This window comes from Scedosporium apiospermum (genome assembly GCF_000732125.1).
Source record: "Scedosporium apiospermum strain IHEM 14462 chromosome Unknown SEQ_SAPIO_0077, whole genome shotgun sequence".
Lineage (NCBI taxonomy): Eukaryota > Fungi > Ascomycota > Sordariomycetes > Microascales > Microascaceae > Scedosporium > Scedosporium apiospermum.
In genome coordinates, this window is record NW_015971778.1 from 736,699 (window position 1) to 749,227 (window position 12,529).

The 12,529-nt window shown below is 52.9% G+C and overlaps 2 protein-coding genes and 1 pseudogene across 2 annotated transcripts; 2 read left to right on the plus strand and 1 right to left on the minus strand.

Annotated features, from left to right (window-relative positions):
• Positions 1 to 302: 302 nt before the first annotated feature.
• On the minus strand, positions 303 to 2,807 carry SAPIO_CDS1854 (Uncharacterized protein; the record flags this gene model as incomplete). The annotated part of the gene is made up of 2 exons (XM_016785028.1): positions 303 to 1,458; positions 1,513 to 2,807. The coding sequence occupies 2 exons, from the start codon at positions 2,805 to 2,807 to the stop codon at positions 303 to 305; spliced, it is 2,451 nt and encodes an 816-aa protein (XP_016645325.1).
• A 2,491-nt stretch (positions 2,808 to 5,298) lies between these two features.
• SAPIO_CDS1855 lies at positions 5,299 to 8,853 on the plus strand (annotated as a pseudogene; the record flags this gene model as incomplete).
• A 1,369-nt stretch (positions 8,854 to 10,222) lies between these two features.
• On the plus strand, positions 10,223 to 11,959 carry SAPIO_CDS1856 (uncharacterized protein; the record flags this gene model as incomplete). The annotated part of the gene is made up of 9 exons (XM_016785029.1): positions 10,223 to 10,306; positions 10,423 to 10,457; positions 10,679 to 10,720; positions 10,809 to 10,875; positions 10,938 to 10,978; positions 11,092 to 11,301; positions 11,357 to 11,693; positions 11,771 to 11,853; positions 11,914 to 11,959. The coding sequence occupies 9 exons, from the start codon at positions 10,223 to 10,225 to the stop codon at positions 11,957 to 11,959; spliced, it is 945 nt and encodes a 314-aa protein (XP_016645326.1).
• Positions 11,960 to 12,529: the final 570 nt, after the last annotated feature.

The window sequence follows — 12,529 nt, forward strand, 5'->3', positions numbered from 1 at the left end:
CATGATGAAGCGGCTTTCGTAAGTAACCTGTGTATCCATACTGCGCCCCTGTCTAAACTGCGAATCCTAGCGTCCGATGGGGTGGTCCCCTGCTTTGACCACGGTGATTACTCACGAAAGCAAATGCAAGCACTGCTCCTCATTGTGGACATGTGGGAAGTGCGACTGTTGTGATAATCATTGTCATTGCTGAAGTGTTCTGCGGATAAGGTATTAGCTCGTGTTGACTAAAGAAATGGAGATAGTAGTAAAACGGAAGGTTCACCGAAATGAGGTAGTGGCGTTTTTCCGACCCCCCTTTTCTATGCTGCCCGTTGCGTCAACAGCCATTCCTCGTGCCTCTTCTTCTGTTTCTCCCAATATTTGACCAGCTTCTTGCGCCTATTCTTGGACACCACATTCCCCGCTGCGTCCACGGTCGGGATGCCGTTTTCGCCCCATTCCGAATACTCTCCCGAGGCCCTAAACATCAGCAAGGGATCGACCTTGGCGCCCTCACGCAGCTCCCTCTCCTTCTCGGCCTCCCTGGCCTCTTGTTCCAGCTTAGCCTTTGCCCTCGCAATGCTAGCTGATTCTCGCTCCTTCCGCACCTCTATGAGCAACTTATCAAGGGGCCGGACTAAAGCAGGCTGGGGGCTGATGCGGTCCTCGAGATAGATGCCTAGGTTCCAGAGGTGGACATCGCGGAGCTGGTCGCACAAGGCGAGCAGTTCTTTCGCTGGCGCTTGCAGGGCAGCGAGTGCCTTGATGTCGGCGCGGAACTGCTGCAGTACGTGATCGTATGGTTTGGAGGATTCAACCACTGGCGCTGACGCCGCGACCGCAACTCCATCAGCGAACTTCGCGATAGCTGTATGATCGACCGAGCCGGAACAGGCCACGGTTCGAACCTTGTCACGCAATTGAGACGTAGGGTAGACGTAGGGTTTTGCTGGCGCAGGAATATCGAGGCCCGACCACCCTATGCGGTCCTGGTTGCTGAGATCTCCCTCGGGATCCAGACCAAATATGGTGACGATGCGTGTTACCCATCGGGCGAGCAAGATGACCGTCTGGCTTGAAAGTGCCTCCGCTGAGTTAGACTCGGTAACAAGATCAGAGAGGATTCTCATAACAGCTGATGTGTTGAAGGAATCGCAAAGAGCTGTATCGACGTCGTCTTTCGCCTTGGCCAGGGAGCTTAATAATTGATGGTCTGCGATGCTAAGGTCGTCGGTTGTAGTGGTCTCCGGACTCGAATGTTTCGAGATATCCAAGCTCTTTAGAAAGAAGTTGTTGAGCTTGCCTTCCCAGCCGACTACAGCCTTCATAAACTCGTCCGTGACCTCGATGCCATCCTGCCAAGGCATGAGGAGGAAGCAGATTCGGAGAGAACGTGCACTCCACTCCTTTTCAGAGAGGACTGTTCTGATGGTCGTATAATTCTTGAGGCTCTTGCTCATCTTCAAGCCTCGAATCCTACAACCCGTTAGCGCTCTTGTGCGATGAAAGGGGCATTTTGAAACCTCTTACCTCAGTTGCCCCATGTGAATGAAGTAATTTGTCCACTGTACCTGACAGCCTGGAGTCGACCAGTACGCCTCCGATAGTGCGAGCTCATTATCATGGTGAGGGAAACGAAGATCGACGCCTCCCGAATGGATGTCTATCGTCTTCCCGAGCACTTCGGAGGCCATGGCAGAGCATTCTATATGCCATCCCGGCCGCCCACGACCCCATGGACTTGGCCATGCCGGCTCACCTGGCTTGCTAGCTTTCCACAGCGCAAAATGATTCTCACTCCGCTTCATTGACTTTCCCCTGGATAGAGAGCCTTCGCCATCGGCTTGGAGGGCACGATCGTTCTTGTTCCACGGCTCCAGCCGGGAGTAGCTGTGTCCAGCCTTCTCAAAAGAGTCGATATCGAAGTATACGGAGCCGTCGGGGGTAGCGTAACCGAAACCATTGGCCACGATCTTCTCAACAAAGCCGACAATCTTAGGGACATACTCAGTCACACGAGTGAGCTGGTCGAGAGGTAGGACGTTAAGCGCATCCATGTCCTCGAAGAAGCGGCGTTCGAATTTCTGGCTCAGCTCCAGGTATATCTTGTGGTTATTGGAGTCCATCTCTGCTCCATGCAAGGCATCGAGATATGGACGCAAAATATCGTCCGTCTTGGCAAAAAATTCAGGCAACTTTCCCGGGGCTTGTAGGGCCTCGGCGGCCAATCGTGCCGTTCCGATGTGGGCTCTCAACAGCAAATCGGCGACGGTAACAGCTTGGCCCTGCTGGGCTGTCGCGGCGTCGGCCAGAGGTGGATCTGCCTTTTCCTTATATACCTTGCCAACTGCCTCAGAAAAAGCTTCCGCGGCTGTATCAGAGGGTAGAGACGGAAGGTTCTTGCCAATGTAGTGCTGAAATGCGGCTCTGACCTCAGCCAAAACCGAATCGCTCACCGAGTCGTCCTCAGCAGCATGCTCCTGCTTGAAGTGCGCGAGCAGGTACTGTTGCCGGCCCTGGAGGATGATTTTGTCGTCGATATCGGTCGTATTCATAACGAACTTGACACGGAAGCCGAAGTAGTCCTTCATGATGCGGCGGAGGATGTCGGTCGAGACGTAATTCTTGGCATGGCCCAAATGGGCATCTTCGTATACTGTCGGGCCACACGCGTACCACGTCACCACCTTCCCCGTCGGATCGACTGGGACAAAGTCATCCTTGCTCCTTGTCAGGCTGTTGTCGACCTTCAGTCGGGGCAGCTGGGCGTCAGGTTGGGCTTTGGGGGGCCTCCATGGCGGCTGTTTGCGACCGTCAGAAGCCATGCTGCGTGCGCTCAACTGGTTGGGATTGAGACCGAAGTCAGTCAAGGAGTATTTGCCTGAGAAAGAGGGAAAGAGGGAGAAGAAAGAAGGCCTCGTGCCTCTTGAAGGGGAGACAAGATGGCTCGATTCAGGTGGTGTCGGGGTCGTGGTCCCATTCTCCTTCGGCTGTCCGTTGGGGTCTGGCGGGTCGGGGCAAGAATGACTCACCGAGGAGTCTCATTCCCTCACTTCCCCCCTCTCGGCAAAACCCTGGTTAAGGCAGTATCAATCGTCAATTGCTTGAATAGTTTCCTATAGGTTGGCTTCTCCGACGGTGTGCTACGTGAGGTTGTGAAACGGTAGATAACGAGTACCCCTGGATTGGTGCAGGAGGCCAGCAGAAGCAAAGGAGCGGCGATATCACAGGCTTTATCTGCTACGACGGGCTCAAGTTGTGTGACGAGTTGAAGGAGACCCAACTTTGGAGGACCAAGAAAACACGACTTGCTTCATGATGTAGATCTGTAAAGGGATGGTCGTGCCACAGAGTGAAGGGGAACAGTAGAACTAGCAAAGGCCCAGTCTAGGTCTGGTATGAAAGGGTCACTAATCGCTAATTCCTCCTCCCTTCCTTTTCCCCCAGAATCCCACCTTTTATATCCTCCCTAGCTCCTCAAATGATCTTCCCCTGACCTCTCCATTTACACTGAAAGTTTCCCTCTTAGTTTACCTAGTCCAACCCTATCTTAGCTTTATCTTACACTTTAGGTTCAGTACGCCTGTAGCTCTATAGGCATACTCTAGTTAGCCTATTTTCCACGTCATACTATTCCAATTTAAATGATGACTGTTTTCCATGCTGGTTCCGTCATTCTGGGGGTGATTCCAGTGCTCCCTTCGGCCTGCTGCAGCCCTGTGGACACTCCGTGCCGTGACAAGATCGGTAAGGTAGTATGGCGGAAGGAACGAGAGAGTCAATTAGCAAAACATAAAACAACAATCCTTACTTACCTTTACCCTAGTATTGTAGATAGCGCGTATTCTCTGCGGTGCCACAGCCACTGGCCGGCCCTTAGTCCTCATCTGTTCCCCCCCCCGGCGACACCTAAACGATCAAATCAGAAATTCTACAACATTATCTGATACAGCTCCCCCAGAAGCTGCTGCGTATCCTCTCCGGACATGCCTCGACCCTGCCCAACCTTCGGCTTGAATCTGAGACTAACCAGGTAGAAAGTGAATAGAATGATTGACACAATCATCAGCGCCTAGGATCGTCTCATCCAGCATCATTTACCTTTCTCCCTGTTTGGTGATCCAATTTAATCAGGGCGTCACTACAATCGCAGCAAATTTGTGCCGTGGCTCCTGGCTCTGGAAGTCTCTCCACCTACGCCTCTTGTCCTGCGATCACTGAGTTTCTTTGCTGATAGGTTCGGTCAGTCATGTGTCGAAGGTCCATCCACTCTTCACATTAGTTACCTGGAGAGGGAGAGAGAGACAGAGAGAGAGCACAAAACTAGCCTAACACAAGTTGCAGGCCTTGACAAAAGAAAAGCCACGTCCTTACTATGTTATTTCTCGAGTTGACACAGGCAAGAATACCCTTCCCCGGCCTGGATCCGAGACTCTTTCGCAGCCGCGCCACCGGTAAAGGTTTAAGGGCATTCAAAGAGAAAAGGAAAAATGAGCTAGAGCAAGTTGACTACAGAGCACAGATCGGTAAGGCGTGATCGACCTACACCCGCCCACTACCCTAGTGGGAGATAGTAAACCCCGGGTACTACGAGCTATGCTGACGCCAGCGGTAGGAAATCAATCACTTTTTAGAGTGACTTCTTCATGCTATCGCTTTCCATCTAAAGGTGGAATGATATTTGATGCAGCTTCAACAGTTTCGACATCGACCAATAATGCTTGAGATTCGGGTGGTCAGTCTTCGCTCTTCATCCACTCGAAAGAGGAGTGCCTCGTCGGAGCATCATGATCGGGAGAATGGCGTCGTGCCGTGCGGGGTTCGGTAACGCGACTCTCGCCTACAGCCAATCTAAGAAGTCGTCTTATATGTCGTGGGTAGCACAAGCTGAATACAATGCAGCTTACATTGGCCCAGCCCCAGCTGGTGACATTCCAGTATCATCCAACCAGCGCGTCGTTGGCCCCACGATCCATCAGGTGCTTCTCGAGGATAGGCAACCGGACATTATGACAGGAAATGCTCGACCGGAATATCAGTGACATCTCTCAACGACGGGCGCATAGGCTCGTAAGTTCGCGGTCTTGAGGATGTCGCCGGCCGTCGTTCATAGGCACATCAAATATGTCATCGCATCAGACCACTGGCAACGACTTCGAGCAGGAAACGGGAACTATTGTGGTTCCCGACTTAGGTGGAGTGAATTGCAGCTATAAAACCGCATCTCGGCGTCTTAGACCCCCATGAATATGATCCATCCCTGGCCAGCCGACCAAGCAGACACTGAAAGCTGAACTAGAACACCAAACTCTCAAAATGTCATACTTCCTCGACTACAAGTTCGATGGGGCCAAGATTGCCAACCCCAATGGGACCCTCCCAACTACCCTCCCAGCCGACGCCATCATTGGCGCTGGTCCTGGGTCGTTCCGAGGTCAGGAGCTTCCCAAATCCGTCCGCGTCGGAGCATCCGGTGCCATCTCCATCAACATCCAGTCAATAACCATCCCGGGGCAGGACCGCTTTCACGTGGCCGTCGTGTTCAAGGTCGACAGCATCTTTACGGGCCGCCAGAGGCTCGTTGAATCGAACCGCCTGCCCTTTGCAGTAGACATTAACGGAGCCGGCGGCGCTGTCAAGGCCCTCGCTTCCGTAAAGACGTCTGCCTGGCGTGGGATCGATGTTATCGATTCTCCTGTCCTGACGGCGGGCACTTGGCACTTGCTCCAACTCGTCTATGATGTGGACACCCTCTTCCTCTTCCTTGATGGCTCCGCCGCCGGTTGCCACGGCTTCGGACCGAACGGTGACGTCGTGCCCGTTCCCAACGCCACGACTGTCGATGTCGGTGGACTCATTCGCGGTCAGCGATTTGCTGGTCAGATCGCCTCGCTGCGTGTTGGCTTTGGCACCATTGCTTCCCTTGACGACGCCATGGACCGCATGCGATTGTCGCCTCAGTGGTTCATCACCTCCAAACTCGAGGCGAAGCGGCCCACCACCAACCTCGGGGAGGCAACCAGCATTGCCACGTTCAATGTCACCACTGCGGCCTGGAGCCAGACCTACACATCGGGCGTCATCATGTATCACTCCGCTGTCAATTCGGCGTTTATCATGTATGGCGTAATCTACCGCCGATACCTTGCGCTTCCTGTCGCAAAGCAAAACGAGCTCGGGTATCTTGCCACGGACGAGGAGCCGTCCCGTCTCTCTGGTGCGCGCAAGAGTCTGTTTCAGGGTGGAGGTATCTACTGGTCTTCGAGCACTGGCGCCTTCGAGATCACCGGACAGATGTATCTTTACTATGAAGCTACCGGCGAGGCGCAAGCCTGGGGACTCCCTATTGCTGCCGAGCAGGCCGAACCTGGTGGAGAGTCCCAGCGCCTGCAAAGAGCAACGATCTTTTACCGAACCGGAGCCCCCACCGCTCACATAATCATCCCCTCCATCCTTACGACGTACCTTCGACGCGGGGGCCCGCAATCGTGGGGTTTCCCCCTCACGGATGAGCTCGTTGTCAGGGGAGTCAAGGACGGTGCCACGGAGCGCGACGTCCGCGTCGTCAACTTTGAGGGGTGCGACATCTACTGGTCCCCGCTGACGGGCGTGCGTCTTATCTACGGCGACATTCGAAAGAAGTGGCTTGACCTTGGTGGACCTACGAGTCCCCTCGGCTTACCCATCACCGACGAGGTTGATGTCCCCTCGGGCGGTCGCATGAGTGGCTTCGAGAGAGGTGTTATTACATGGTACGGTAGCTGGGACTCCATTGTAATTTGCAGACCCTTTAACTTCTTCATCGGCAATCTCAACACGAGGGAAAGCGAGGATTGGCTTATGGGCGAGAATGACCTCTACTTCCATGCCACGATCAATGAGGCCAACAACACAATCTTCCGTCAGCGGTATCCCAGCTCCGGAGACTTTGGCGGTCATAACACCAAAGACGTGAATATCACCCTTCCGGTCCTCACTCCGGCAGTTGGCAAAGAATTCACCGTCATCATCGATGTCTGGGACGCCGACCCCGGCAACGACGACCATCTCGGTGTCTGGACAATCCCCCTCAACGCCGCCAACTCCTGGGGCCTACGGGAACGCCAAGGAATCTTCAACTCGGGCCGGTTCAGCAAAATCAACAACATAAGCGCCGCCGTCCAACCACAAGTGGACGTGTCTTCACTGACGAGCCTCGAGAAGTTCTGGGGTACGTCCAATCGCGGCACTCCGGTTATCGATTACCAGACCTACGCGCAGGCGTTCCGCGACGTCGACTCGTCGCCGGAGGACTGGGACCCCTTGGATTGGCTTGACAGGGCATTTTACGAAATCGCTGCCAAGGGCCTCGCGGCGAATGGAAACTGTTTTGGTATGTCGCTCGAGGCAATTTATTCGTGGAAGCGCGTCAGCCTGTTTGGACTTCCGATCAATCGATTTACGGATTGGGATATTCTTCGGCCGGTCTTTAATGTCAAGCATGAATACCAGATCGGCGCTGCCGCCATCTGGTGGTTCGTCGGTCAGTTCCTTTCCGGAAACACGCATGACCCCGTCGACGTCTTCAACGAGACTCGGAACGAATTCAACAAGGGGAACAACCCGATCCTTTGCATCTCCCAGAACTACGATTTCAGCGGCGCACCCCACTGCATCTACCCTTTCGCATGGGACTCGTCCTCGAATCCGTGGAAGATTACTGTCCACGATCCAAACCAGCCGCGGGGAATCACCCGAGTCCTCGAGGTTGATAATACAAAGAACACCTGGAAGTACTCCGGCAGCAGCAACTACTCTGGTGGCGCCTGGTCCGGGGGTCGCCTTCACTACCTGCCATGGTCTGTTCTAAACTCAACTCCACGAACGCCGGTGTGGGATGCCATCCTTCTTCTCCTAGCCGGGACCATCATGATAGTTGGCACCGACGCCGAGACGACCAAGATCACTTCTCCTTCCGGAGCCAACCTCGACGCCCACAGCGCTGAGGCGACCGAGGCCCTGAAGAACAAACGCAGTCTCGATGGGCACTTCGTCAACGCTCCGATCATGATGGGCGAGGGGAATTTCGCCGAGATCAAGTTTGCGCGCGGAATCGGGCAGACGTCTCGAAACATCCTGCCTATGATTCCCGAGCGATCAACGGTGGCCCGGGCGATCAGGGCCGCCGATGGGAAACTGGCCGCCAATCTTGCGGCCCACATATCCCTCGAGGATCTCGAGCGTCGCATCCTTGGTCTTTCTCCTGCGGTATCGTTTAAACACTCTATCAAGGGGAAGCGTGCCGGAGGAAGCCTCGGGCAGCTCGTCAAATCTGGGACGACGACATTTTCCATCACGTCGCCTCTTAACCAAGGCGAGACGGCGGACGTCGAAGTCAAGGCCCTTAACACGGTAAACAGCGAGATTTTGACAACGCATTCAAGAGCTAAAGCATTTGAAATTTCCGTCATGCACGGAGAGGGATTATCGGAAGCCACTGCGGTCAAATTCAACATTACCACCGAAGCAGCGGGGACTATCAAGCTCTCGCCCAAGCCTGGTCTCAGTCTCGTGGATATCGAAAACACCGCTGGAAAGTTCAAACAGGCGAAGATGGAGGTCACGACTGTGCTTGAGGGTAAACCTCTGACGCATCAATACGATCTGTTGGGACCGGGACAGACGACCGTCGACGGTCGGCTGAGGGTCAAGATCCCGAACAGACGCGAGGCGCCTGCTATCACGATCTCGGTTCTGGGCCGTGATGGTGTCAACGCTGGTAAGATTCTCGACTCGAGAATCTTGACGGGTCAGAAGCTGGAGGCTGGTCTTGGCAGGTTTGGGCCTTTTGACAGCATCATCAAACCTATTCTCCAACAAGTTATAAGGTAGCAAAATATCGGAGAGTCGGAAATTATGTTGATGAATGATCCATGGCATTTGAAGCAAATGGCTATCATGTCATCCTAGCGCCGCTAGGTTTATTTTTTCCTTTTTTTTTTTTTTTTCTTCGGTAGAGATTGGAATCAAGAATATTTCGCTCAAAATCGAGCCGTGACGGCACCTCTAATACTAGGGAGAGTCGGGCACGGTTAAAATTAAAGGTGTCCGGGACATACGCTGTCAGAGCAATGAGGCTGCTGAAGAGAATGGTAGAGCGAAAAGGTAGGACAAGTGCCGGGCAGAGATATCGTGGAGTGACTTCCAGTTCGCAGACCCAATCCATCCTTGCCAGAAAATCAAAACCCACCCCCTCGGTTCCATTTGCATGGATTCTAGTTAGATCTCCAAAGCTCGGCTGACGCTGCGAGCAATTACGAGAGACCTCAGCCATGCTTCACCCATAAACACTAGCCTTTACTGCCCGCTCTATCCATATCTGTATAGATCCCACGAAAAGCGTCACACTGGATAGGCCCTCGCTTAGGCCCCGCAAATCTCGATCCCGCCGGCACGGTAGGTTTTTGGTTTCTGTACTCGCGAGTATGACGGTTCTGGCGAGCAGAGTCTCGCTCCATCCGACTGCCGCTGCTCTCGACAAATCGAGCAGCATGATGCTCCCTAGACTCCCGGAGTGCTCTCTTAAATATCGGTTTTTCGTACAAGAAATCTTACACGAGCTCTGCTTCGATTTGTCGCAAAACGCTATCCTTGAACTAGAATGATCTGAGTCGATCAACCCCCTAGTCTCCCCACTCCGGAAAGGAGAAATACGACCCTACGGGTACGCTAGAGGCCGGAGAGATAGGGAATGGTTAGTTTCCGCCCCAACCGCCGAATTTTGTGGTGTCATACTCACTTCCACCAGTCTCGTGTGATGCCACCTCTGCGCAAAGTCCTTTGCCCCGCATCAAGCGCCAAGCATTAAACGAAAGGAATCCACACACAGAGATGATCCAATCAATATTGATCCGCCAGTTGTACAGGTATCTCGGTTCTCTTCCCGCATTGATACCTCGCGATGCCGTTAGTGGATGGTCCCCCGATGATTACTCGTAATCTCTCATGATTCCTCGGGAACTAGTCCGAAAGGAGGACCACAGAGCAGCATGCCCAGGCCGGGGAAGCACGGAAAACGCACGCCAGTGGGTCCTGCAGCTGTCTCGAGTAATTCAATATTGTTATACGAAGTAAGAAAGGATTTTAAAAAGTGGCTGCAGCCAGCCCCTCTCTTCTCCCGAGGTTGACCTGCAATCTCCAGAGTATGGCTTTCCTGTGATACTTCGCCCCTCCAATTCCGAATCATTAGCAGTTCAGGAATATGAGTAGCCCGAAGTCCCCGCCAAAGTCTCCCTCCCCTGGGGTAGCGTCTCCTCTCGGCGATGGGAACGCCGTAATTGAAGTGGTAAATGAACCTTCCCCTAGAATCAACCAAGTTGGCTAGTCCTAGTCACTCTCTCTCCCTCCGGCATCTCTCTCAATTTTCTGTACCGGACCTAACGCCCTCTTGACTGTCACTAGGACGCCGCGGATGCCGATTCGGTCTACGCTCAATCGTAAGTCGATCATCCAGTTTCGCTCCGAAGGGCTATTCAAGCCTCCGCTCACCGACAGTCTAGTGCGGTGACAGACACGACATCCCTTCGTTCTTCTATATTGGCCTTCAAGTGGGAAAATGGGCGACGATACCATGCCTATCGCGACGGTGCTTACTAGTAATATTAGCCCCTGTCTCAAACGTGGAAGCAGGGTCATTGTTGCTGACTCGGTTCGGTAGCTCCCCGAATGATGAGAGGCAACAGGAGGCAGAAGACCTGATGTACGTACCTCCAGTCGCCATGATAACTCCAAATAAAAGTTTTCTCCTGCTTCGCTAGGTGTCCACCATATCTAATCGCGCTCATTAGGCACGAAATGATTCGAATTATTCTCGATGACAAACTATTCACAAGTCCACTCGGGGACAAAGTCGATGTACGTCTCAATAACAGCAATAAAACGTCTTGTGTCAGGCCTGACGGTTGCTCTGAACCCAGCGAGTTCTCGATGTTGGTTGCGGTACGGGACAGTGGGCCATGTGAGTGCCAACCATCTCATTCCACTCTATTCCAGAGAAAGATGGGGCCCAAGCCACACTCATGTTGTCGCATTCCGTTCTTTTCCCCAGATTCTAATGAGAAGGTGAAACAGAGAGTTCGCCGACGAGAATCCATCATCAGAGGTCATCGGCGTAGACCTCTCTCCCATCCAGCCCAGTTTCATCCCGCCAAACTGCAAGTTCGAGGTGGACGATATCAACCAAGATTGGACCTACCCAAAAGACCATTTCGACTTCATCCACATTCGATACATGACCGGTTGTGTCCCTGATTGGGTCGAATTCTACAAGAAGTCAATGGAGTACGTTTCATCTTTGTCTTTAATGGGTAGGCATCCTTGTTAACAGTATAAAAAGCCACGTCAAACCCGGCGGGTGGGTCGAACATGTTGAACTGTCCAGCATCATAACATCGGACGATGGGACTGTGAAGCAGGGCTCCGCCATGCAGAGGTGGTTCGAGATTTTCAAGGAAGTTGGTGATAAGATCGGCAAGACGTTTGGTGTTAGCGAGACAGCGCCGGAACAGATTCGAGAGGCCGGTCTCGTGAACATCCATGAACGGAAGATAAAAATTCCAATCGGTACCTGGCCCAAGGATCCGATACTGAAGAATTGGGGATTATGGTACAGGCAATTCGCCTTACAAGGCCTCGAGGGATTCGTGATTCGTGGCTTGACAGACCTGTTGGGGGTAAGCTGTTGTCCCTCCCTTTCCTCCTATCACGTCTTCCATTTTCGATAGTGGCACATGCTGACAATCGTGGAAAGTGGTCATTTGAAGAGGCGCAGCTCTTCCTCATGCAGGCCCGGTCTGAATTGACCGATCCTCACATTCACGCCTACACTTACATGTAAGGACACTTGCCGCTTCGAGGCCACAGGGTGTTTAGCTCACGATTATTTCGCTACAGGACTGTTGTCAGCGGACAGAAACCGATACCGGCCGACGAGAGTTGACGAAGATATAATCGGAGTCTTCGATCGAGAGAATGTGGAGAATAGATGTGAATTCCACTCACTGACTTCTTTCATTCCGACACCATCAGTGGGATGGTAAGATCTAGACCCGTTCGGACTCACAGCAGACGTCGGGGTGTTAGAGTTGCCAAATGCAAAGAAATCTCAGCATCGTTTCAGTCCTTGAGATGTGAGCATCAGCTCTTGGGCGACAACCACTGCCGATGACATAACTGTGGTGGCTTTGAGATACCAACGTGCCTAATACTGTTGTTCCGCTCATCGTATTGTTAGAGCTTCTAGCCTTGCCTCATTACCCTAATGCGCTGTTTGTATTAGGCACGGTCCTTATTCTGGGCATCGTAACAATCTCTCGTCAACATAGGATCCGACTAAATCTACCAGATCAGGACTCACTTGGAGCCGTGGGGACTCTAACTATCTACCAGCCTAAAAGATGGTAGAAATTCATCTTGGTCTCGCTGCTAAGCGTACCGACGTGGCTCAAACTCTGCCTAAGAACCTCTTCAGCGAGGGTGAACCCGTCGCCGTATTCACATATGATGGGAT